This window comes from Netta rufina, assembly GCF_964035555.1.
Source record: "Netta rufina genome assembly, chromosome: 5".
In the NCBI taxonomy this organism is placed as follows: domain Eukaryota; kingdom Metazoa; phylum Chordata; class Aves; order Anseriformes; family Anatidae; genus Netta; species Netta rufina.
The window spans coordinates 19,773,579-19,800,481 of record NC_140128.1 but is presented as its reverse complement, the minus strand read 5'-3'; the positions used below and the strand labels follow the sequence as shown (position 1 = coordinate 19,800,481).

General features: G+C 38.4%; 1 protein-coding gene across 2 annotated transcripts; it reads right to left on the bottom strand.

The window, feature by feature from the left end:
- Positions 1–83: 83 nt before the first annotated feature.
- Positions 84–25,844, bottom strand: SNX6 (sorting nexin 6). 2 transcript variants are annotated; one of them, XM_084287605.1, is made up of 14 exons: positions 25,760–25,844; positions 25,560–25,607; positions 20,405–20,509; positions 19,465–19,575; positions 17,821–17,942; positions 15,711–15,834; positions 14,416–14,511; positions 13,041–13,146; positions 11,645–11,720; positions 10,957–10,996; positions 9,775–9,861; positions 8,684–8,843; positions 7,532–7,617; positions 84–1,991 (listed from the first exon to the last, which is right to left on the bottom strand). In XM_084287605.1, exons 1-14 carry the CDS (start codon positions 25,763–25,765, stop codon positions 1,938–1,940), a joined length of 1,221 nt encoding a protein of 406 aa, XP_084143731.1. In that variant the 5' UTR covers positions 25,766–25,844; the 3' UTR covers positions 84–1,937. The 2 variants fall into 2 exon arrangements, with proteins under 2 accessions (XP_084143731.1, XP_084143730.1); XM_084287604.1 differs by having other exon boundaries at positions 25,560–25,610; positions 25,760–25,831.
- Positions 25,845–26,903: the final 1,059 nt, after the last annotated feature.

Sequence of the window (26,903 nt, the reverse complement as noted above, 5' to 3'; positions counted from 1 at the left end):
CGGCGCCGCCTCAGCCGAGGGCCCCCGGGAGCTTCGGGGCCCGCCCCAGTGGGAGAGACACAGCCGATACCAAGAGGCTTGAAAAAGGTTTAATGAGCTAGTAACACGGAACAACGAGGACTAATCTAAAAACCGTTCCCACGATCCTCCTTAAAATATTTACAGGGTTGTTAACGGTATGTACATTTTAGTCTCTGTCCCTTGTAGTCTGTTATTTATAGATGAGTTCCTTAGGAATTATACCTTTAATAGTTGGAAGATGAACAGCACAGTAGTATCGTAGTAGCCATTGATAGAAAACATTATATACACGACATGAGTTGCTAATAGCCACTGGGCACTGGTAACTCAAAGTCTGAGGCTATGCGTACGCAACCCAATGCACAATGCAAGCAGCATGTGAAGCCAAAAACTTCTCTGCCTTAGAAATGTTCCATGTGCAAGGCTGTAGGAGAAGTATACTACACTGTGCAATTCACCCTACTTGGAAAAGAAACACAAAAACAAAAAGACGCCCCACAAAGCTAACAAACCTCTGTGCTGCAGTACAGGAGAGGCTGTAATTACAGAGACATCAGCTTACATTGATCTGCATCTCCAAACATGAAATCCTGTTCACCAGAACTCTGCTGCTCCACTGAAGGTCTGCAAACTCTTATAAAGCAGCAATCCCCCTGCAAAGAACAACTCATCAAGTAAAGCCTAATTTCATGACATCCTGGAATTATACAGAAGAACAGCAGCTCGTGGAAGAGACTCATGGTTCAAGTGAGAGAAAGCAATACAACAAATGAGAGACCAAGGATTCAAGCAACATAAAGTGTTCAGAGCTCTAAGTCCAGTTAACAGATTGAGATCCTTTTCAGACATTCCTCCATTGGCTATACCTCCACTTTGTATTTTCTGAAGTGAAGCTTCTTATCTGTATCAAAGTGGGGCTGTGTTACCTTTCCTTAATAATTTATGCACTTGCTGAATGTGCTCCTGCTACTTTATGTCCCCCTTCTGGAAAGAAAACAGCAAGTTCCCTTAAAAAGCACTTCTGCCAAAGAAAATGCAGTTAGCCAACAAACTCAAAAAAAAAAAAAAAAAAGACATAAGTACAATGGATAGGAAAGTCACAGACAAACAGGCAAACAGATAAACCTGAGAATGCAAGTGAAAAATTGCACCAGGTGAGTACTTAAGTGTCAGACCAATCTTGTACTTACTCAATGGTTTTACAGGATGAATAGAGAGAAGTCTAATCTGATTTACTAGAAAATATTAAGCTTATAGATGATACAGTGTCTGCATAATTTTAGAAAAATCATTGATTTCATGGTTTATTTTACAATAATTGGATTAGTCTACAAGTTAAGGCAAACATACTAATGTATTTGCTTTTCCTTTTAAATCATAGTTATAAAGGTTACACAAAGTTCTCCAAAACTTCTAAGAAATGTTCACAATTGAAAAAAAAATGATTAAATTTCTTGATATCAGTACATGGAAAAAAAACTAAGACAGTGTATACAATGCATTATAGTAACAATATTCAAATATCTAATGGTAATATTTAAGCCATTTGAACAATGTACTTCAAATGGTGAACTTCAGAAATTACTTACAAAGGTAAATAAGATTGGCAGCTGTATCATAGTATTCATAACATGAACATATTGGCTAGCTTCACAAAAACAGAGCATTTGGTTTCTGAACAATGAAAGCATATAATGATTAAATAAACATGAGTATGTATGAATAACAAGTATGCTGTTGCTTCATATAGTCTGGAGCTACTTTCAGGTGTCTGTTTTAACTCTTTTGAAAGGAGGAGCTTGCTTATGTGCACTTGGTCAAATGATTTCTCCAGGGAACTGTAAATGCCTATTTAAAGTCATGAAAACAAAATCCAGAGAAGGGCAGCCCTTGTTAGTGGGAGGACGGAGCGTAGCTTATGTGTCACCATTTAACACTGCCAGGCAGCTCTGCAGCAGCTGTAAGTTACCCTGCAAAAATAAGAAAAAAATACATTTCTTTATTTTCTTTTTAAGCTTATGGCAAACATATGTTTTTTTAAACAGCAATGACACTCATCATTAATGGAGAGCAGATAGGTATTAAGTGTATGTAGAGACATTCACGTCAGATCACATTTTGATTATAAGAACATTGTTACATAGAACTTGAGACTCAAAAATAAGCATTTGCTACCCTTTCCACGTACTTCACAAGTTTCTTACAAAAGAAACTTCACAAATTTCTTGCAAAAAGATCTAAACGTTGTGCTTTTTTTTTTTTTTTTTTAGAAAAATACTATCGCTATTATTCTGTCACTGCATTATTATTCCCAAAACAGAAGCTCTCATGAATTCAGCATTCTTCAAATGCATCAAGAAGTGTTAACCAGTGCTCAGCACGCAGCATCTTCTCACTAGAGCAGCCATTTAAGCTCCAAGCTCTATTCAAGGATAGGCCGTGTTTGTGGAAAGCAGCCTTTCCACAGACTGACTTATGTCCACACAGCTACTGAACGATTTGTCACTCCTACTTTTTCAGTTGAAAGCATTCCAAGTGACCTGTAGTAGATATGCAAAAGGACGCTTGTCCCTCACCCTAAAAAGGTCAGAAATCAGAGCTCTATCCCCTGTTAAGGTTTCTACAATCCAGATTAAATAATTAACTACATTAAAACAGAAGATTCCCGTTTATGTCTATTGACCCATTTTAAGTCTTATTCAGAAGACAACTATTTCAGTTAAGGCTTCAACAGTTTTTTATCCTTTTATGTCTACACTGGCAGAGGACAGTCACAAGCTACCTTACTAGGCCTGCAGTTCTGGGATATGAACAAGCTCAATATACAGGAGATGCACAGGGACTTGATGGCCCGTCGTTGTGTATAGAAGAACTCATAAATCCAAGGTCTCTATTATTGTAACCATTGATTATTAGCTAGTAATGAAGTCATGATAGGAATGAAGTATTTCTTCAGCCTGAAGAATGTCTGTGGACTGCACGCCTGCTGCCTACAATGAAGGTCTGACTAGTCATCTTTCGCCCATCCCTTTACAGTTCAGTAGCAGCAGGAAATATCTGCAGTTTGCAGGCCATTCTGTAGCACTGTTTCAGTCAGCCAGTCTACTGACATTTTACAAATAGACACATCATTCATTTTCATTAATTTTGCAAAGTTCAGAAGAAGCTTATTTAAATTATAATAAATCAAGGCCAGTAGAGGCTGTGAGCTATTCCTCCTTCTGGCTGCAACATTTGACAGACTTGACTTGCACCAGCACAGCTCAAGCAAGTCCTGTAATTTCAAACTTGGGAAAGCATTTATTGCCAACTCAGACTCCTGAGCTCTAGGAATTACTGTTACTGGTAGGCTGTAGTGACAGAATCAGGAAGAAAAAACTACTTCGCAAGCATTTAACCAAATCCCTTAGCTTTGTGTTTAGATTATTCCCTTCTGTCGATTCCAAACAGACATCTGTTGTTAGTATGGCAACAAATTCTTTTCTCACCAGAGTCCAGAGGCAAGACTGTATATACCAGTATTTGTGGAAAAAGATGTCTTTTTTTTTTTTCTCTTAGGGAGGTGGCTTAGTTAAAACTCATGCGTCATAACACGAAGCGTAGCCAAGGCTCTAAATGCTGTGAGTGTATGACTATAACTTCCACAGTTCCACCAAGTTTCAGACTGTCAATCCTTCCTTCTTAAACATGAAGCCCAACTCAAGAACACCTCAAAATTCAATGGTTAAAATAGAGAATACGTTTAAACGCAGCTTTTGCACAACATGCTTGAATGCATAAGGCTTCATGTAAGCTACTGATGCCTTAAGTCATAAACAGAGCTAGCCTAAAATCACAGTACATATCAATTACTAATCATAAAAAAATTAACACAAGTTATTTTTGCATTCAACATTTCCTTATTCCAATACTAAAAATTCTGATCTGCAAACAAAATACAACTATAATTCATGCTGTAACATAACCAGCAAACTAGAAAACAGACCCTACCTAGAGAGACAATCACAAAGACTGGCTGCAGATAAAGAAACAGTAGTCCACTTACCATACGCCAGAGACCAACCCAATCTAAAGTTTCAATTTGACAGCTATTTTAAGTGAATCTAGAGTCCATTCTGCTGAAAAGAAGGAAACTCCCCTTTATTCCTAGACCCTCCCAGCTAAAACTGTGTGTTTTGACAAAAGGAACGCTGTGAAAACAAGACAGAATAAAGCTTTAAAAAAGCATATTTTAGCTCCATCTTACTACACAGCTGCACACATATTAGTGCCAAGATGAGCTAGAGGACCAGAGTTGTCATCATCCATCTTGACAGTAGCCTGTGCACTTGCATCAACTTAAAGCAATCCTCAACAGTCTGATTTTTAGCTTTCCCGAAAGGACTAAACTGCAACCAGGAGAGCCTAAGAGCATAGTAGCAGATTATAACAAGTATTTCAGTAGTAGTAAAAACTGGGCACAGCTGGTATACTTCATATTGGTGCATACAGTGCCCTTGATCTGCTAGAGGTCTGACTTCTTCACCCTCCAGGTTTATATAGCCACACAGCCCAATATAGCTCAGGAAATGGGAACCAATTTTCAAAGCCTTCTCTTAATACTTGGATCACTCTTCTTTTAGCACAGCTGTGTTTTAGGATTTGTGTTTTATTTCAACTTTGAGCAAAACTTGTAACAGTAAGTTATGCAGCTGTGTTCAGTGTGGCTGAATTCCTCGCAGAAGACAACATCTCAGGTTGAGCAGGTTTCACCTTTTGTCTCAGCAGACAACCTCTCAGGTGAGCAGGTTTCACCTCTGTGCTTTCTATGCCAGGCAACTCCAGGTCTAGAAGCTATACAGCTAGAATGATTCAGAGCCAGAAGCATTTGCATGACATCTAGTCCAGAGATACTCATTCCAGAAAAAAAAAAAAAAAAAAAACCAACAACATTAAAAGAACTATACACTGCTGCTCGCTTTTGCTATCTGTTGCTCCCAGCCCTCTCCACCCTCTTTTCTTCCCCAGCATTAGCTTTTTGCTGGAAAGAGCACACAGACTTGAACAACAGCACACATTGCCAAGCCTGGAAGTGCTGTGCTCCAGATCCCCTTGCCAAGCTTGGAGCACCTAACCCTTCACCTGCCTTCAAAAGCCACAAAAGCATGAAGACAAGGACTGCTGCAGCATGAGGCAAAGCACTCTACTCTGTCCAGAAACTTAAAGGGGATCTTCTGGTCTGACCTGATGAACTTACTGCCTGCAGGAAAAAGTAGCTTTCTTTTTGTTTCTACCAGCCCTCTTTTGGCTCCACTGCAAGAAGAATTAGGTGTCTATTAATATCCCAGCTTAGCCCACTCAAAACCAGGACTATTTATTTTGCATTGTAACAAGTACAAAAAAAAAAATCTTCTCCAGCACAAGGAAAAACCTTTATATTCCCATATTCCCCTGACTTTGTTCTTCATACATCAGGGGACTATGCTATCAGAAAAAAAAATCCAGGTCTTTTCATATCTTCTTTCTTCATTTTATGGAGGTACCTCAGAAAGACAGTCTCAGCCAAACAATTCAGTTCTTCAATACCCTGTACAGACTAATTAGAAAACTATCCATAAGGCTATCCTCAAATGCGTAAGACAATCTCCCATTATACAAGACAGGAAAAAGATCTATTGTACTTGTAAATTCTGTAGTAATACAACTGAGAATCTATAAAAATAAAAGCATAGCAACCAAACTAATCCATCAGTGGTTGCACGTGTTGAATAAACACAAGACATAGGCTTTGAAAAAAACAGAACTTTCAAACCTAATGAGAAACAAAATATCCTTTTGCTCAAACAAGTCATAATGTTTATTAACATTCCAAGAACAGTCATCATTTGTCAAAATGTCCCCTTCAACTGAAAATATTTAAATATTCAAGACTGTTTAGCAAATCTCAGTGCTCCATGATAAAATAGGTAAAAGAGGTTCAACAAACAAGAAAATTTTAAAAAGAGGGCTAGAGTTCAAAGCTTCTTACAGCCTCATCTTGTTAGTAAATTTATTAAGACAAGGTGAGACATACTATCTGAAGGTACATGTCCTAAACACAGACTGGTGACAAATGAAGAACTTGCTCAAAAGTTTCAAGCCCTTCCAGGTAAATTGAGGACCTCAAGAAGCACGTATCAAGTAAGTTGAAAGCTACAGAAATAAATGACATTCCCCCACCCTTTCCAGTTATTAGTTAGTAAAATTCAAGAGAACATCACTACAAGATTTTGATTTGCAAAGAGCTAATACAAATGATTCTTTGACAGTAATTTAGAAAACAGACATTCTGCAAGCATTTTACTCCAAGGCAAGCAAGAAATTCAGCAAGAAGTCAGATACAACAGATCTGGAAGAGTCAATAAAGTTTTTACAAGAAGTTCTAAGAATGAGGGGAAAAATTGCCAAATTTCTGATTAAAGCAAGCACTGCTCATCTGAAAAAGGAATTGAGCACTCCAACTTTACTGATTAATTTGCCAGGAAAATATCCCATCAAACTGAACCTACACAGATTAGGGGAAAAAAATCCCACCGAGTCCCAAAAAGCTTTTCACAGTATGTTAGTATTACAATCAATGGGTTTGGCAAAATGAAGAATGACACCATCAATACTACTGAAAAGAGCGTAAAGCTGCCCAAAAGATGGGAACAAGTTAACTCACCAATATTACAAATCTCTTAACTACTCCATTTAACACCTATATTCTGAGGTGATTCAAATCTTGGTGTTTAGGACATTTTCAGGTAAATGAAAAATGAAAATGAACAAAGAGTTGACTTTTTAAAGAAAGATGTTTTCTGCTATTGGACTAAAGTAAAGCAGTTATACTTGTCTAGCAAATCAGAGCAGCTAGTCCGATTTAATTAAAAAATAATTTCATATTGATTAAAAGAATCAAATACACTGTGAAATTTAAGGACAGTACACACCCCTTATTTCTATAAAGGCTATCTACATCATTTCCCTTTTGCTAGCGTTGTTTAAATTCAAAAAAGTACACTCAAAAAGCACACATACAGAACTGATCTGCCTTTAATCCCTAACTTCTGTCAGGCCTTCTGTGTGATCTCATTCTTAATATCTGTCTGTATACATCAAGCCTTCAGCATCTGGACAACAGGAGAAACCACTTCCTATCTCACTGTAAATGATGAAATGAGGTTTTAAAAAGAGGCAGGTATTCAAACTGCAGCAATAAATATCAAAGACCCAGAGAACCATAAAACTGCAGCCAAAACTGTCTTCCAGAAGATGAATTTTCCAAAGGCACCTCAAAGCACACCAGTCCCCTAGAGCTATTTCACCTATACTCATTCTTTAAATATTAAAGAAAGTTGTAGAAAGTTCACCTTCCTGGAGAATGCTTACCAAACTCCCCTTTCTTGGATGCAGAACATGCATCACACAAAACTCACGCAGCTGTTTTGGTTATTCAAGCAAATATTATATAAAACCATTTGAAATAAAGGCCAAAAGGGATCACAGTTACCTTAGCATGCTTTAATTCCAGTTCTGCTAGTTCCACTAAATTTTTTCTGAATGCTGCAACTCTTCTTGTCTTAAAGTCTATCAGTTCTGTATAAAATAAAAATGGATTCATTAACAGTATTAATGCTAGTGCCCTTAACTGTTAACTGATTTTCCTTCAAAATGGAATAGGGAAAGAGTAAGAGAGAGCGCAACAGGAAAAAAAAAATCAAGTTTAATCTCAGCAAATCCCAGACTCAAAGATACTGCTACATCCTTATAATAAGGAAGCAAACCATCATTGCAGTTCTCCATGTCTAGCGAACTTTTTGTTGACACCAAGCTTGTTTTGAAAAGACTGCAATGTGGATGGTTTTAAACATTTCATTCTTGTGTTCTATGTGCACTATTCTTTGAAAGCTGATATGTTAAAGTCTCTACAGAAGATGCCTGACAAAAACTAGCATGAAGAACAAAAGAAACAAGTATGCTTTATGCATATAACTTTGTGGCTGATGGGTTCACACATCCTCCACTGTCTTATCTAAAGGAATCATTAGCCAAATTTACATGAACAAACAATTCTTAACTTATAAAGTCGGAAGAGCATGGTGTTTAAACATTGTACAAATCTGCCCCAAATGAGTCAGACGACTACTTACTCACAACAGTCTTAGACAAAAATAAAGTAAGTTTCCAGGAAAGAGGCAACATGTAAATAATATTGATTTTCTCTAAAGTTACTGTAACTCTGTTCTCCACGATCACTCCCTTTTCTAGTATCATTGCTGCCACCAACTGCTGCCTTCACAGAAGAATGCATAAAACCAAAATGGCAATTTCAACAGTACTTGAAAAAAAAAAAAAAAAAAGTCAGGTTTGCCATTACTGCTAGCAATTATCCTTTCATGTACTATTCTATGCATATAAGAGATAGGTAAAAAATAATCTGTACCTAAACTTTGCTCTGCCAAGCAATTATGACACTGATATTATTGACTAACGTAACTATCAGAGCCAAATGAAAATACCATTTGAACTTTCCAAAATAAGTACTGATTAAGAGATAATACTTTGCTTAGGGAACACAGAACAAAAAATTCTTCGCAGTAACAGCATCTTAAAATCTGTTAATTTTCAAGTAGTAACATAGGATCAAACACCACCCAAATACCTTGTTTTGCAGATTCAGATATTTTCTCAAATTTCTGACAGCATATCTGTTGAGTAGTTTCAGCTTGCAACACATCTTTATTTTTTGCTCTTGCTTTATCCAATGCCTTGTTAGCATTTTCATAATCCACTAGTGACCTAGATCTTCTATATAGGAGATCCTATAATAATAAAAAAAAAAAAAAAAAAAAAAAAGGAGGATGTATAAATGAAGGATGTATAAAGTTTACAAGAATCTACCCTAGGATTTTATTAGCATATACCAAGGAAAAAAAAAAGGTCAGATAAATTTTAGTCTTCCTGCATTTCAGTTATAACTAGATAATTTTCATTCACTTCATTTTGCAAATCACAAAAACGTCCATACTGGATCAGACGTGCAATTTAATATTGTTTGGTCTGCATCTTATCTGACAGAAGCTAGCACCAGATGGCTTAGATGATACTGCAAAAAGTCTAAGAAGAGGCAATCATTGGAAATTTCACAGCTTCTGAGATTAGAAACAAACTATATTTAGATTATGGATTAGAAATACACACAGGGCCTAAGAGGCAGCAGTATTCTTTTTTTTTGTGCAACAGTTATCGCTGTGATTTAAATACAGGCATTTCCTTAGTCTGTCATATTACTTAATCATCTTGTATCAAGCAACACTAAGAATGAGTCTCAGTAGGTACAGAATATCAAATCTGGCCCACATGTTTTTGCATCAGCACTTGCAGAGCATCCAGAATATCCATTTTTTAATATTACAAAAAAAAAAAGAGTAGGACTGCTTGCAGTCTACAAGCAACTTGAAAAATTCATCAAATGCTCCTCCACTGTTTTTAATTATACTGTACAATTTAGCTTTGATAAGTGGATCACAATCCCAAATTACTGTATATATGGAACAGCAATGCAGTTAAAATCCAATTTTTACAGTTGAGGTAGAAATAGAAGGTTGGAGGTGGTAGTATTTATAACATACCCACTTTAAAAAAAAACAAAACATACTGTGTATTTCTCAAGGCAATTTTGTTTCCCTTTTTTTTTTTTTTAAAAAAAAAAAAAAAAGAAACACTACTTCATTGAACACGCAACAAATTCACCTTAGCAGCTTGAGATTCCCTTAAGTAATATTTCAGAAGATCAGAAAGTTTAAGATCTTCATCAGCAGATACCCGGGCCTCTATTTTCTGGAAAAACAGTAAGTAAAAGCATCAATTTAAAAACATCTAGACATCAGGCATTCATTCGTATGATGTAAATACAATATAAAATACACAATAGTGCATGATAGATTTTTCAAGTCTTTCTCAAAAGCTAAGATCATGCATTTGTGACGGAATACTTAAATGTGCATCACAAGAATCAGAATTAGTCTTTTGTATTAAAATATAAGCAATAACCTACTGTGCGAGCAGTAATTGACAACTGGCTATTTTAAACAAAACTTTCTTTCCAACTTCTAGTATACATACATATATACACATATATATAATATACTAGAGAAACAGCAGAAAAACAGTTTCTGTAGTATAAAGAGTTCCACAAGAAGTGGTGTAATTTTTGAGATCGAAGGAAAACATTTAAAGTACCCTTGCAGAATAGCTGTGTAACTACACTGCATTAAATGGTTCAAAATACTACTTCCCAATAAGATTACTTGCTCGTATCTAAAATAAATTTCTATGAATTTAGAAACAGAGTCTGTAGGTGCACTTTAAGTATCTTAATTTTAAAACAAATTCTAAAGGCAACATTTGAGGTCAAAGCAAGTAATTTCACAAATTTCATTTTCTTTAAAGTACCCATTTACGTGGATACAACTGTTTAGGAAATGCACACGCTCCACTCAAAAGGTTTCCTAGTATGTGGCATGCCTCTACAGAAACAGGCCTTGGCTTCAGAAAAAAGCAACATGTCCTCCATTTTTTTGGATTAAGGATTAAATTTCTTTTTCCCTTAACAAGTTCTGTGATAACCAATTTCAAGTATGGAAGGTAGTCTAAGCATTTAAGATATACAGCAGCTTTAGTAGCTTATTACACAGAAGACAGAAAGACTGACAAGAAAAGTTTAGTAGACTGAATACTCATAAGGATCAATCATTTTACAAAACAGATGACTGAAATCTTACATTTTTTCACTCCCTAGTACACGTTTCTTAAATATTTCATGTAGCACCATCCCTAAAACATCCACATGCTCATGTTTAAGTGACAGAAAGCATCCTGGCACTTCAAACATACACACAAAGAATATATATGCAAAGATTTCAAAATACATACCCTTGTTTTGTCAAATAACTCTGACACCTTCAGGAAAAACCTGCAGGAAGGAAACAGTTGGTATTATAACAAAATTAACAGTCTAATCAATTTTCTGTAACTCAAAATATAGTTTGTGTATGGCAATAAAAGCTGTAAAGGTGCTGCTTATAATTGTAATTTACGGAAACCAGAGAAAATAAGGTTTTTAAATTGTAGTACTTCATACGTTTGGGAATTGTACAACTTCTTAAAAGGTAAGAGGCAAAGCATAACGGATTTTTCTAAAGAATCACCGAACTGCTCCTCAAGGATTCTTTATGCTTTAAATTAAACTCCAAATACCACCACACTGGTTACCAGTCTTATGCTATTATCAAGTGTCCTTCACTCAAATCTGAATGTGCTTTTCTCCAAACAGTAAACACCCCATGCCCTACTTGAGATGCAAGGAGGCTGAACAGCGTTGCGCATCTGCATCAGAGGAAGCAAAACAAGGGGTTCAGCATAACAGCAGACTGAATTACAATCAAGTAATTTCATGTTGAGAGAAGACAGACATTACCTTGAATGCTAAGGAAAAATCTCTTAATGGGATACAACCACAATAAATTCTGTTCTCATAGCAAGTGTGCTACCAACTTCAGCAGATCACCATGAAGACTGCTACTTGGAAAGCCCCCCCCATAAGTTATTAACAAAATCTTACTTGCATATATCTGTGGAATCCTGTGTTCCTAATGCATATAATGAAGAACCAATTCTATTATAGTCATCTGCAACATCTAGAGAAAAAAAAGGAAGCACTTGTTTTTACCATTGAATACCTCTCCTTTCTGGAAAGTTAGTTCCTTTATTTCTTCAAGAGTGGGCGTTTTTCTAAAAGGAACATGCTTTGATACAAAAACAGAAATGAAATTCCATATAGAACATATATTATGAATGACAACTTCAAGCTTCAACTGGAAGTTAGAACCAGTTATATTGTATCAAAGTGCCATCAGAAGGAATTCTCATTATTAAGTAAGACAACCTTGTTTTAACAGATTGAGTGTGTCATCATCAGTCCAATAATTCATTACTCCATACATCCCAAGGGAATTAGTGCAGTTGGTTACAGTGAAGAATGGTATTAGGTAGTCATTAACCTCCACATCTACTTCTCATATTTAAACATAAAATACATTTTCTGCTGGAAATAGGAAGTCAGTAACTCCATAAGCACTGCAGCTCTCTGCAGATCACAAGCAAGTTATTCGTAACCTACCGATTGCCCATTTTCAAAATGAGCTTCTGAGGTTATAGCTCTAATCTTCTAGCCAGATTTTCAAAAGGTACCATTTGTCTCACTTCTCAGTTTAATAAAAATTGCCAGTAAACTTATAGGATTTAAGTGTATATATATATATATATTCCTAAACCAAAGGTTTCGATTTTCTCTGCAATTGAGAGCACTACCTAGAGCTTCAAGAAATGACCATTAGCTTGCATTCATCTCAGGAAGAGGAATCAATAGCTAAGTGAAGAATCTCACCTCAGCAACAGGAGGTGTCCTGCAAACCACACTACTGAATACACACTCCAGTCTCCATTCTAGAAGGCTGAAAAAAAATGGAAACTGGACCTCCTGGTCTAAAACTAACAGCCCAAACATGAGTATGCTGCTCAGCAAGTCAATGCAACGCATAGTATGGAAGAATTTGCACCCTGATGAATGCTAGCTCATCTAATAAAGACTAACTTCATTAGGATTAAAATCACAAATAAAATATAAAGTGGGGAATATAATATTAACAACTAAGAAGAATCAGACTTCAAAAAATACATATGCCTACATAAAGTTTTGTGTTTCTCTTCAAAGGGACAGCATGAAGACTGAGGATATCTTCAATGTTGCAGCACACTGTTCGTACTCCATCCAGTCTATTACAGCAAAGGCTAAACCTTGAAAATGAGATTAAACTTCGTTTCACTACCTGAAAACTACACTTGGAGAAAACTGATCACTTTTTGCATGTAAAAAGAAAACTAAAAACTACTGCTCCTCACAAGTCATTTCTGTGCACTTTAGCTAGTACTCTTTTCCTTCTGGAAGGAGAACTCACTTTTGTGGGATCTTGTCATTTTATCAGATTTGGCAGAGGCATCTTTGACTCGGTTGTGGTATTCTACAAGGAATGTTCTTTCATGTTCAAAGAAATCATCCACATCCTGCAGAAAAACAAGGACAAGCTCAAAATCCTCAGATTTCACTCACTCTGTGTAGTGTAATTTATACAGAGAAGATTTGCACATATTGCTGTGACAGGAAATGAAATCTATTTTTATTGTCTAAATCACCACTTATGTAAATCAATTTCCTCTTATTTTCCACTTATTTTATCCTGTTCTAAAGTTTTATTATGAATTTGTAGCAAGCATTTTAAAGGTCTAAGTAACTAAACCTGAAACGAAGAAAATAAGTTCTCTACTATCACTTTGTTGATAGAAAAATAGGATAAATGTCAAGTGCTTAATATAAGACACCAACCTAGAAAAAGGCAGAAAGATACCCAGTTGTGCAAATGGTATGGTTGCAGCCATACGAACTTATAGCTCAGGAACACTTATCTTGATGACGGATTTCTTTCAAGTTGGTAAATATATGTAAGTGTAAATAGTCATTGCATTGCCATTTAAGGTATTTGGTTTACATTTACTTAAATTAAAACAAAAACAGAACAGATGCTCAAAAACACATAACAGGCTACAGCACAGGCTTTGAACAATTTTGAACTTTTTGAATAGTAGCTGCTGGTTATTTTGAATTCTGTATTTTTCTCTGAGTCACATTTAACCTATGTTTTTTTCTTATACCCACTGTCCAGCACAGCTGAAATTCAAGATTTTACAACTAGGAATTTTAGCTCCGCTAACTTGCTTGCAAATGGAAAGTAATCACTAGAAAGAAAGATCATCATCAGCTTCTGCAGAATTTGTTTGTTATAAAACCATTCTTTCAACTTTAGGAAAAGTTGAAATAAAATTGAATTTTCATCATTTCAGCTATCTTCTTGAGTCTTCTCTGAGGGAAATCATAGTATCACCTCTGCTGTGCATAGTTTTGAAAAGGTAGAAGAATGTTACAAGGCAGGGACAATTCTGAGTAGCTATCATCACACCTGCTTGCCATAAAAAAAAGACAGACCAAAACAAAAAGATAATCAATTACCTATAGGTGGAAAAAAAAACAACACTTAATTCTGTAAAATAGGGGAAAGTATATTGGAAGTCCCCTTTCACAAAAGCAATTAGATAGTTCTCAGAGATCTTGCATTCAGAGGCACAGGTCCCTTCCCATGCTCTGCCTCTAATTTTTGAAAGACGTGGCTAAAAAGTCCTTATTGTAGCTATGTAAAATTCCAGCTCAATTGAAAAAAAGAACAACATTAATACTTTTTTTTTTTTTTTTTAAATCTTGATAGGTTAAGCTTCAATCACCTTTACTCCTGAAACAATGACACCATCTGCTGATTTAACCATATTTTTAAAGAAGTCTTCAAGTTTCTCTTTCTTATTTTTCCCACGAACACTCAACTGAAAAACAAATTCATATATCATGTTAGTTCATTTCCTGAAGGCAACAGAACCTTTTTCTTCTTGTAAATATAGATTGACATACCAAAACCTGCTACTCCTAAACCAGTTTTCCTGCTGTCTGCTTAGTCAAACCCTACATCAATGGGGACAGAGGACCATGCAACCCAGATCATACTACTCTCATTTACTAGACTGTCCTTATACGTAAAATACTCTTCCAGAAAAAAAAAAAAAATCAGCATTAATCGAACAGATATGGATAATATTAAACACATGACGTTTACCTTTGAGTTATCAATAATACAGTATTTATCATGCATAGTATAGCTTATGAGTTAACTTAATAATTACTAGGCTTTGCTCTTTTAAGTGTAGAATCACAGATCTTTAACTTTCAGAAAGTGCAGAAGCCTTACATCCCTTACTAGACTAAGGATAACATTGGTTTCAGTCTGCTCACACACTTCCTGTCCATTTGAGTCTGCCTGCTTTAGGAAATTAGAGCTGGCATATCTACATCAAGCAACAAGGATCCTCTGTAATATATTGTGAAAATAAGCATGCACTCAATTGAATCAGTGCTTTCTACTTCAACATTCAATGCTTATTTCTGCAATTTTTCTGCCTTTACTGCATTTGTAGAACATGAGCACTTAGTATTTCAATAGCCACAGTAGCTAAGCATCTAGCAGAAAACAAAAAACAATTGAAATGTCACCTACATTTAAAAAAAAAAAAAAAAACAAACTTTATCATAAAATTTCATGACAAATTCACCCTGGTTTTGTGAGCAACAAAATTTAAACCACGGTTCCAAATCCTGAAAAATCTGTGTTCTATCTTTGTTGCTTCAACTCCCCCACCCTCACTCCACACTCCAAGTTCCAGCCAAGGAGGGGACAACACCAAATGAAATCTCTATCAAAAGCTAATCTTTTTAATCCAAAACATATTTGATTTCCATTAATACTTTTGATGCTGAGGCTAGAGTACACGGAGCATTTGGTTCCCCAGGTGGCAGCAGAATGAACTCGCCAGACCTAAATTAATTTCTAACTTTTAAAATACAAATATGTCTGGTATGAAGTAACTGATGCAATTTGCTCCAGGAGGTAAAGCCCTCTTAATCAATTTTCCGTGCTACCACAGAAGTCCATCTTAATTTCTCTTCCAGCAATTCAGTTTTCAATACTCACATCCTGATTGTATTCCAAGAAGACATGGAAATTTAAATCCTTCCTCAAAATAGGATGTGCTGCCACACGACACAAAAATACTTCATGCATCGCAACTGTCTTCTTGAATATTGCCAAATATTCACTGAAAACAAGAAACAAGACAGACATAAGAATTTCACTTGAAGCAATAAAGTCTGAGAAAAGCCTACTGAGAAGCTTAAAGAGATCCTCAGTAAGCATACAAAATTTTAAGCTCACATAGTTAAGGTTATCATTGATATTTTATGTATACATGAACAAATAGCACAACGTTAATACTGGGGGGCGGGGGGAGATTTGAAGCCTTAACATATTACAGATACTTTTAAAGAAGACTTAACAAATACAATCAAATTTTTAAGACTAGCTAACACTGACTGGTTTGCTGTAAGTGTAACCTCATTCAGGTGTCCTTTCCCTGCATCCACAAAAGTCAGGAAATTGAGACACAAACAACACTAACTGACGTGCAATTTCTTTCCTCCCCATCTCCATCCCCTTGCCTGTTTGCACCCTCCTTCCTTACTTAAATGCTCATATCGTTTTGTTAGCTCTTTAAATAGCTGCCTCTTACTCCACGTTAAAGCACTGAGCCTTTTTTGGCTGAAGCTTACACACAGATGTTATGCTTCATAGTGGCTCTAAAAGTGAAATTGTGTTTGGTAGGTACAACCAAAAAAAATAATCACATTTTACCATGAAAATTGCACAGTTGCCCAAGTGAACTGACTCAACTTTAACGCAATTATTCATTTGTGATTTAATTAAGAGGAAGGCATTCTTATCAATACAAGTTTGCTAGAACGTTTTGCTCTGCAAATTCAAAGAATAAGCTGTAACCTCTCTAGAAACGAGGAAGAGGCTTTTTTCCCCATTCTGAGGTCAAAGTTGAAATGATAATCAACACTTCTGCTTCCGCTATGTCCAAGAGGTTAAGATTTACATACCAGCAAACCAGCAGGGCCAGTGTTGGGAGATGTTTGATCTCAGTGAGAGTAGTAGTCATTCAGTGAAGACAAAAAAGGAGGATGCAGAGGATGGAGGTGGCAGTAGAAGAAACCCAAAGTTTTCTGTGTTATCCAACCCCTAACCAGACCACAAGAGAATCATGATCAGGGCCGCTGGAAAACCACAGATTCTTTAAAATCTATAGTGTTTTGCTAATTTCCAGTTCTCTGCATATGAAGTGTATATCTACTCCGCAATAAATTATGTTGCATGTAACACTAATACAGAGCTTTAAGATATTTGCTCACAGCAGCCAGAATTTGGAGAGAAAGCAGCATTACTAAGAGTTCTATGTACTTTTCTTGCCAATTCAGAGCTCTTGACAGAAGCAGTCTAGAAGCAGTGTAAATATACACTTAAAAAATGAAACCAATGACAGGAAAAAGATCAAAGAAGTGAGCACATGACAAGGAAAGTGGATGGAGCCAGGAGAAACTTCGCTGTGTAACTTGGTATGGAAAAGACTTGTTGCGAATGTTTCAACACATACTAAATCTGTAGTATGGAAAGATACTATTTTCAGGAGATATGTTCTCCCTGGGCAAAAACCCAGAAGTCTCAGGAAAAAAAAAGTATTTTCTAGTAATCTCCATATTCTTGCAGAACAGAAGGATGGCATCTATGCTTACAATACCAACCACATGCAAAAATCCCTAGTTCATTCACTAGATTTATAAACCTTAAATTTTCATTGTGCTTATAAAACTGGGAACACCAAGGAAAAAAAAAAATATAGAGACTGAGGCTACCTCCTCCCTTGGCAAGTGTTCTGTAAGGAAAAGGACCTAACTAGGTTTTTTTCCCTTATAAAAAATTCTCAAGAACAAGCTGATTTTCCTCCTTTTCCTAAGATTGTCCATGAATTTTTTTTTTTTTTTTTATAATTTCTAAGCAATTATTTCTACAATTTTCCTAATGGCTCTGATCATGATCACTAAGATAATGCTGGTTATGTAGCAACTTGATTCTCAAGCCTTTATCTCAGAGAACTTTTGCAGTGAAATCAGAAATACAGGATAACAAAACAGCATTAAAATTTGATTTAAAAAAAAAAAAAAAAGTAGTAATCAAGTCTACATACGCCTCCAGTTCTTGTTTCATCTTGGTGAATTCTTCTTTAGTCATTGATCCTTCCCCTTCTCCAAGTTTCTGCAATTTCTCCCTTGAGGCATCGAAGTCAGGCCTGGGTGGTGCTGGCGGAATCTGGAATTGAATCAAAAATTTTTAATTGCTCAACTTCTCAGTCAAACAACATCCATTCAGTAAAAAAACTGAAATTTGCCTGCAGCTTTTTCATACGTTGTCATTCATTATGGTATTTATGGGTAAATTCTGTCCTGAATGAGTTAGACATCCAGCATTACTATGACAATTTTGGCCAGATGTTTTTGAAGATTACTAAAGAACTAACTAAATGTCTTCAGTAGGTTAATTACAACAGAAATCAAACCTTACCTAGCTTTACCAGTACAAGGAATTACAAATTTAAACCAGAATTGATTATAAAATGGTGGTTTCACTTATTTGGTATAGATTGTTTCTCGTTTAAAGAAAGAATTCTACAATTCCTTTCAAACCATCCATTTATAATGCCCCAAAATACTAAACCAAAAAACCCACATTCTATGTTGTTTGAAGGCACCAGTTCTTTCTTGCAGCACTGCTGACATTACAGATATATCTGCTGAAATACCAAAGCACACAATAAACAAGTCTCTAGGCTAATATTGTAACGTAGTATATTAACACTGAAAGAGAAAAGACTGTTGTCAAACTAATCCTGAAATGCTATGAACAAAGACAAACAGAACAAATAAAATTTAAGTTCACTGATATTTGCCCATTACATTAATGCATTACAAAAAAAAATAAAAGCCAGAATCTACTCAGTCAAGTGTCTGAAGCTAGTTACTACCACTCCAAAGGTCTAGTCACTCCAAATAGCTCTTCTTACTAAAAAAGACTAGCTCAAGAATGGTATGACACATCACAGGTAATATTCATCATAATGTATCCATCAAATGGAGTCAATTAGAAATTTAACACATTTACCTACTGAATCAGCAGATCCCCTCACCCAAACACAAAGCTTTCATACCAAAATGACAAGTATTCCTATTTGTAATTAAAGTATGAACAGTAGCACCCATTTTTAATAGTCATAAGGTGACTATTTTTGGGACACCTCTTCCCTGAATGCCTGAAATAAACCACAAAATGCTAAGTTATGCATTAAGGTTTTCTGTAGTTACAGATAGTATTTGCTTTCTTCCCCCCCCCAACTGATTTATGATTCTGATCTTCCAAACTGAAAAAGCCTAATTACTAGAGCTCAGTTACTACCCTCTGCCATTCCAGCTAAAACAAAGGCTGCATGAAACCTGTAACTAAGTTAAACATTGGCTTAATTTGAGAGAGAAAAAAAGAACAAAAAAATACCACCAAGTTATACAGTTCACCTATCCACCACACTTCAACACTGCGGACTAAAAATACGCTGGATACTGATTAAAGCACTCACTCCTTAGCACTAAAAGGCAAGAAGTATAACAACTACAGTGACTTTCCTCAAACATTAACTTTGTATAACTGTGTAAAATGACAGTAAAGCATTAGATCTCCCTTTAGAAGGAATGAACAGCTGCCATTTCCACTGGACTTAAAAGCCAGGAGTGCTTTTTACACGCCCTGTTTTCCACAGACATCAAAGAACTGTAATACTTACGATATAGCCAGCATAGTCTTCGTTCTCGACAAAGGAATCATGAAGCCAAATAAACTCTTCATGTTGCCGGACAACAGAAAATTCATTTTGTTTGAAATTTGGTAAGGAACTCTGGAAAGGGAAAAGGAAGAACTACAATTTAGAAAAACAAAAACAAAAGTCAGTGTTTTTCATTAGTATATGAAAAGAGCCTTGGAGGAATATCAAAGTATAACCCTGTTAAAAAAAAAAAAAATCCAAGCATCCAGATTAGGATTTGGTCAAAAAAAAAGTTTATAAAGCAATAATTACCCTCATCTCAATTAGTGCATCGATAAATTGGTATGGGTTGCCTAGGGGGGCTGTGCAGTCTCCACCCTTGCAGATATTCAAAACCCAACTGGGCAAAAACCCTGAACAACCTGCTCACATTCACCCCGGTTTTATGGTAGAAATGGAGGGAGGACATGGGACTAAACGATCTCCAGCAATTCTTTCACCTCAACCATTCTGTGATTCTGCAATCAATAAACCATTAAATTTACAAAAAGAAGCCAGATATAAACAGTAACTAAAAGTGATTCTTGAATATAATTTGTTATGAAATGTATTTTTAGACTGAAACGATGGCTAGCCTAGTAAAAACCACACTAAAGATTATTGAGGTGTATTAAAAATTCTACCTGCAAACAGACTAATTAATAAGACTAGGAGTCACATGATATCACATTGGCACAAAAAAAGAACACTTTCCTAGGCTCTTTTTAAAGCTCAATTTTTTGTCATTGAATACATGCATTTTGTTGAGCACTGCAGCTCCACAGTCTCTTAAACATGAGACAGTGCTATTTTCTCATTTCCTTTGAAATATATATATTACACTTGCTTCAAAAATACAACCTAAGCAAACTTTCTTTTCTATAATTAAGAAAACAGTCAGTGCACAAACGCAGTCTTTTACCTTTGTGTGGACAGTGAATTTCACTTTATCCCTCTCACTGAGTGCATCTGAGATATCCACTTGCAGAGCAGCATCAGTCTGGAGATCTACATTTATTGCTCTAAGCTAAACAAAGAAAAAATCTATTTAGCTCAAATTAAAAAAAAAAAAAGTTAATCGCATTATACTTCCCTTGAGAAAAACCCTGATCTTTCCTGCAACAATGAACATTCTTAAATGACTAAAGATAAATTACAAAATAAAATAAAATAATATTTTGGGGGGTGGGAGGGGATCTATTAGTACTCCTTATGGCACACATGATCATACAAATGATATCCCTTATTGCATTCCCTATATGTGCACCAGCCTCATTTCTGTGTATTGTTGACTTGTTAGCAATTGAGATGGTCAAACAAAGTACATTTACAGATAGCAGCCAGTTCTATAGGTTTCTCTTCTCTACTCCATCCCCATTCTTCCACATACCTACACTCAACCAACAACCTGCAGCATGTAAGGTAATTTAAAAGTGACTGATAGATGTCAAGGTGTTTTTGAGAAGAAAAGTGGTCCTGTATTTCAAAGCAAGATCTGTTAGGGACCTAGATTACTTGCATTGTCTTACACTATTCTTAAGATTTCCTATAATAGACTGAAAATGCTAAAAAAAATAATAATAATAATTCTCTGAACTACAGAGATAAGTTTCCTTTGAAACATTTTTTCTGAAAAAACACGATGCCAATCCCTTCAAAAACAGCATGAGAAATGGCAACAGTGCTAGCAACATACATTTTTTCTTCCATATCGCATGTGAAGTCTTAACTATCAGTCTAATGCAAATCAAATCAAAAAGAAAATGAGACGATGATCAAATACAGAACAATCAGATTATCTGAGCACTGCAATTATGTGTCTGTGTTTGGCATTAGCTGGATCAAAGGCTTCACCACTACCCAGTGAAACTAACCTCACCTAGACCTCAAGGAGAAGTTCACTTCCCCTCACCCTTGCTGTTCTAGAACAATTTGTTCCATGACCATCTCATAATCACGATCAAACTACCTTCAGAATACTTTTACAAGTACTGAGGCTACCTAATCTTCTACAGTCACACTGTCAGAAGTTGTTTCATTTGTCATGCTTGTGAGAGTCACTTTTTACTGAAGCATTTTGTTGTCTTTGATGTTGCATTTATTTCTAGAAATAACACATTGTACTCTATAAAAGTGCTTTGCCATACAGAGATCTGACTTTTTCCTGCAAGATTTTTCAGGAATGCATTTCTGAAGTCTGCACTCAAGTCCAAAAACACACTGAGTATCAGCAACATACAGCACAAAGGCTACGCATGAGCAGATTCTGAAAGGAACACTGAAAAGCACTGAAACGGCACTAGGAGAGAAGCATCAACTGCCACATCTTGTTTTCCGCTAGTTATCTTAACCCTGATCTTAAATTTTAGTGGTCAGCACCCACTGTTTACTTTTCTTGTTACACTTAAGACACCAGCAACTCCACTGCTTATGCGGCAGAGACCAGGCTGCTCGAGCTTACAATTACTGTATTAAGCTAAACCAAATCAGACGGCCTGGAGCATTATGCTAGGCTACAATAACGTTCAACAGCTACTACACGAATAGTAGTATTTTGGGGGTGTTTTGTTTCCTCCAAGTGGGTCACTGCCTCACACAAAGACGTGATAATAACATGCAACGATCCGCTGCAGATCACTTTGCCAAAGCAGAATGTCCCAGCTCCTACTGAGTTTCCAACGTGCTTAACATCTAATTTAGGAAAGAAAAATATAATCTGACATACCAGTGTCAGCCTTATGTCATGACACCACATTTTTCCAGCCTGGAAAAAAGTTTTTAGTGGTTACATTGTTTGAGGTACTGCCCGTTCTTCTCCAGTCCCCCAGAACACATCAACGAACACAGCAGAAAGCTCTCGGCAAATAATCTGAATTATCCAGACTTTTTTTTTTTTGGTAGTCTTTCACAGATCTTAACGATTTTACTAACATACTTTGTTTTCCTTTTTTTTAAAAAGCCGTACAATTAGAAACCTTAAGATTCAGAAAAACCACTGTTCAGATTTGTCACTGGTACTTACCCAGCATCTAGTGCATCACACCCTCCGGGGCCATACACACCCTTCACAACCTCAGAAGCAAAATGCTTATCTGTACTGAGAAAAGGAAGAGCAACACGAACCCCGACAACTTCACTCAAGACACACAACTGTAAAGGACTACTTGTTTGATTTATACCAAGTTACACTTGTAACAATCCTGAAGAGTTTAATCGTATGTTAAATTATGCTACATAGCTTGACTGCCAACGGGGAACATCTTCATCTGCAATGGTAATGAAGCATTCAATGAAAGGTGTCAAAGACAACCAGAAAGTTGAAGGACCATAAATTTATTCATATGACACAATGGCTCACGTTGTATTACTGGGAATTAAATTCACAAACAGCATCATCACACAACAAACTTAAGCGATCTCTTCACTGCTTCAAAAGGAAACTGGCAGCAGTGCATGGTTTTCTAGTCACAAAGAACAGAAAATGAAAACATAACACACTACAAAACTTTCCAAAGTCTGACTTGGACAAAAACTGAAATGAAACTACTTTAAACTCCGGAAAAAACAGAGATGGGATAAATCCCTCTGCCTCTTGGCTCCACCACCCACCCTAATCTAATAGGCATAAAATTGCACAGTAACTTTATGCTTACATACATGCTCTACACTTATGCTGAATAACTTGCAAAACAAAAGCTAAGTTAATTTAGCTGCTTTATAGTTTCCTAAGCTATACTAGCAGAGGCCCTTTTTTATTCAAAGGATCTTAAAAAAAAAAATGCCAGAAGCCAAAACAGGACTAATTGATGTTACAGTACTAAAAGAAAACACAATGCAAATGGAGAGGATTTAGCACCTCGACCCTTGTTCAAGGGCCAAACATACTTCAAATGATAATGAAAGGAAGCTGGAAGAGACAAGGGGAACAAGCAAACCTTACATTCCTAGGCAATGTCATCCTTTAACAGCAGTAACTGCTATACTCTAAACTCTTTCAAAAGAGTTAGAGAAGAAGGACCCGTTTTTTCAACAGGTTCTTTACAGGCATTTAAATACTCAGAGCAAGGAAAACAAACAACACTTTCGCAACAAAAGAATACCAAGCCTCAGCACAGCATCAAGTTTCTAGCAGACCTGTTCTAAGGGATAGCGCACTTCCCCTAAATGAGCACACGGGACCATTAGCCAAGTCAGCTGAAGTATATATAGACACAAAATATACAAGACAGTACTAGCAGGGCAATACTATACCACCTTTTAAAGCACTCTTTGCTTACATTAGAGATCACACACACACAAAAACAGGAACTGAGTTACTCTAAGGGGACTCAATAGTATCTTCCTAAGTGAGATTCAGAAACGCAATTCCTGCAAGTTCATTTTATGCAGACTACTCATAATAGGTTCCTTCTACAGACCACCCACTGCTACTTCCTCCAAGATGATTCTCAGTCCTCTGCTTTACAATCCTCCGAAAAAGATTCCATATGGTATAAAGCAATTGTTGGAGAATTCCCATTTTATGTGGCATCAGCATTATTTCCAGCCCTCTTTTCATCCCATCATCCCCACATGGGACTTAACACAACTGCAGCTGACCAACACGATTCTAAGAGCTACGACTGCGGTTGTCATAACGATCTCCAAACTCCAAAGAAAAGAGTACTGATTTTCAAAACTAAATGTGAATTACTCTAAACCAGAAATTGCCATACGCACTTTCAAATAAAGGCTTCACCTATCCACTTTTTAATCACAAGTGAAAGAAGGTGACAAATCAGAACAAGGGAAACAATCTGAGTAAAGCTGTTTGTTTATACTACTGCTACCAAGAAAAAAGAAGTTAAGGTTTTGAAGATAATAGCACAGAGAACCCATTCATGAAGAGGCTGCCAGTGTTGCTTCTGATTAGGCTTTCTGTGTCACAATCAAAATCGTGCAGATGATGGACTGTATTTTAACCCCAGGGATTTACGCAGCAGTAGGGTGGCAAAAAACAACTGAAAATAAGAAACCTAAAAGCAAAATTAGGAAAAGGAGAAGGATAGTGTTTATTTCCTCAGTGCTGGATGCAAGTGGAAGCAAGGGGAAGAAAAAAAGAAAGATAGAGGAGTGCATTTGGCCAACTGAGATGATGCAAGTTGTCCAGCAGCACAAACAAGACTGTTAAGAGATTTCTGAAGGCTTTAAAATTACATTGTGAGCTCTGACTACTTGTGGCCTTAGAGAGAAAATTAAAAAGCAAACAGCAAAGCTTCACACAGGATCAGACCTGCATTCTTGTATTCCTCCTACGTGGTCAGGTAAAAACCACTGAACCGTGTGTTTTAGTGTCTGTTCCTATGTAATAGGGACAGGACATGCAAAATACAACTCCGCTGGTGTTCTTCAGCCCTGGTTCGAGGAACTGGAACGGAAAATGCACAAAATCCTACCACATGCACACAGCCAAAAATCTCTTTGTACTTCACGTTACACTGGACACCGAGCATGGCAACACCGTGTTTTGCAGATCCTGTATCTGTAGCAGGACACAGCTGCGGCTATGGCATCTCCCAGCAGCCGCAAGGCCAGGCCGTGCCCTCCGTGCCCGGCTGTGCCGAGCCCCTCACACCACACCGACAGCTCGCTGCCTTGGCTCTGGATGAGCTCCGCTCCCTGCCTGACCTGCTGCTCGGTGAGACGGGAAGGCGCAGCCGGACAGACGGATGGATGCAGCCGCTGAAGCGCCGTGCAGGCCGGGCAGCCCCCAGCCCCGGCCCCGGCCCCGTCCCCCCAACTTCTCCCCGCGGCGCTCCCCGGGCAGCGCATGCCCGCGGCGCACCCGTCCCATTGTTACCTCCGGGGCACCTCCGGGGCCTACCGAGCACACCCGGGGCCGCCTCCTAGGCCCCGGCCCCCCGCCGGAGGCGGCCCCACGGCTCCGGGGGGCACCCAGCGCCCCGCCGCCGGCCGGAGCCGTGCAAGGGGGGGGCCGCCCGCAGCCCGCAGCCCCCCGCAGCGGGGCGCCGAGCGCCTTGCCCCGGCCCGGCCCTGCCCGGCCCTGTCCCCCCCGAGCGCCGCCGGGCTCCACTCACCCCTCGGTCCTCCTCCGAGAGGAAATCCGGGCCGTCGTCCGAGCCTTCCTGCTGGCGGCCGGCCGGGGGGACGCGGCGGGCGGGCGTGAGGGGAGAGGAGGGGGGAGACAAAGCGCACAGGTTAGCGACCGGCCGCGCCCTCCCCCTCCCTCTCCCTGCCCGCCCGCCCCGCCCCGGCCGCGGGCCGCCCGGACCCCCACCATCATGGCTGCCCGGCTCCGCGCCGCTCCGCTCCGCGCCCGCTCTCCCCCCGCCAGGCCGCCCGCAGCCCAGCGGCGGGGCGGGGCTGCGGCGCGCAGGGCGGGGCGGGGCGGGGCGGGGCTGTGGCGGCGGCGGCGGCGGCGCCTCTCGCGAGGGAGCGGGCGGGTCGCAGCCTCCCCGCCTGAGGGGACGGGGCGTGAGGCAGCCCCGTGGCGCTGGGCTGCGAGGGGAGGGGGAGAGGTGGTGGCGGGTGTGGGTATCAGCACCCCAAGGGGTGTGCAGGGAGGTGAGGGAGTTGGTCCCGCTGCAGATTACTCCCACAGAAAGTGAACTGGTTTCCATCTGAGCCAATGCTGCCACACAGCCAAAAAGACGTTTACACAAGCACTAATGGGTCAGGACCACCGCTCCCAGCAGCAGCACCAGGGGAAGCTGGGCCTAAGCGGACAAGGAAGTGACACCGTGGAGAACCCCCTTCCTGCAGCTGCGGGGTGGGCGAAGAGAAAGCTTCCTGAGCTCCGTCATGCTTCAAAACACACCTGGGAGTCCGATAACAAAAATTGTCTTGAAAATTGCCCTTAGCATGGCTGTGGAAAAAAGGCCTTTGAACACGCTTTTTCTGTGTAATTTAATAGGCTGTTCTTCCAGCAATTTTCATGTACACAGTCAGTTTCTGCGCTGATCCAGGCATGTGCAATTTTACACAGTACTGATTTGCTCCTCAGGTCTAGAGAATTAAAAATATTTTACGGGATACTGAGAAAGAGGAGGTGGCCTCTGTTTCAATAACAATCTTGCCACGCTGGAGAGGCAAAGACAAAGCCGTGCAGGAAACTGTTTTCTGTGGTATACCTGTGGCATTTCTGTTATATACCTGCGTGTACCAGCATCCTGTTCTGTGCATAGTCTGGGCTCAGTGCCGTGCTGCCACTCCACCCAAAATCTTAATTTCATGGAAAAATTAAGATCACTGACAGAACTACCTGAATTACCTTAGGTTGATTTCTTTTCTTAATTGTTAATATGTTATTGTAGGGCCAAAGAGCTTTGAAAAGGCTTCACAAATAATAAAAAAGAGAACTCCCTTTTTCAGACTGCTGAGGAGTCCAGCTGACTGGCATGAACCCAGTAGCATGACCATCT

What these genes read in the sequence shown, in the direction of transcription:
- SNX6 (XM_084287604.1), bottom strand. An exon ending in AAGACTATGCTGGCTATATC is followed by an intron (nt 17,943 to 19,464) that starts GTAAGTATTACA and finishes ATTCAATTCCAG; the next exon opens with ATTCCGCCAGCACCACCCAG. An exon ending in GGGAATCTCAAGCTGCTAAG is followed by an intron (nt 8,844 to 9,774) that starts GTGAATTTGTTG and finishes TTATTATTATAG; the next exon opens with GATCTCCTATATAGAAGATC.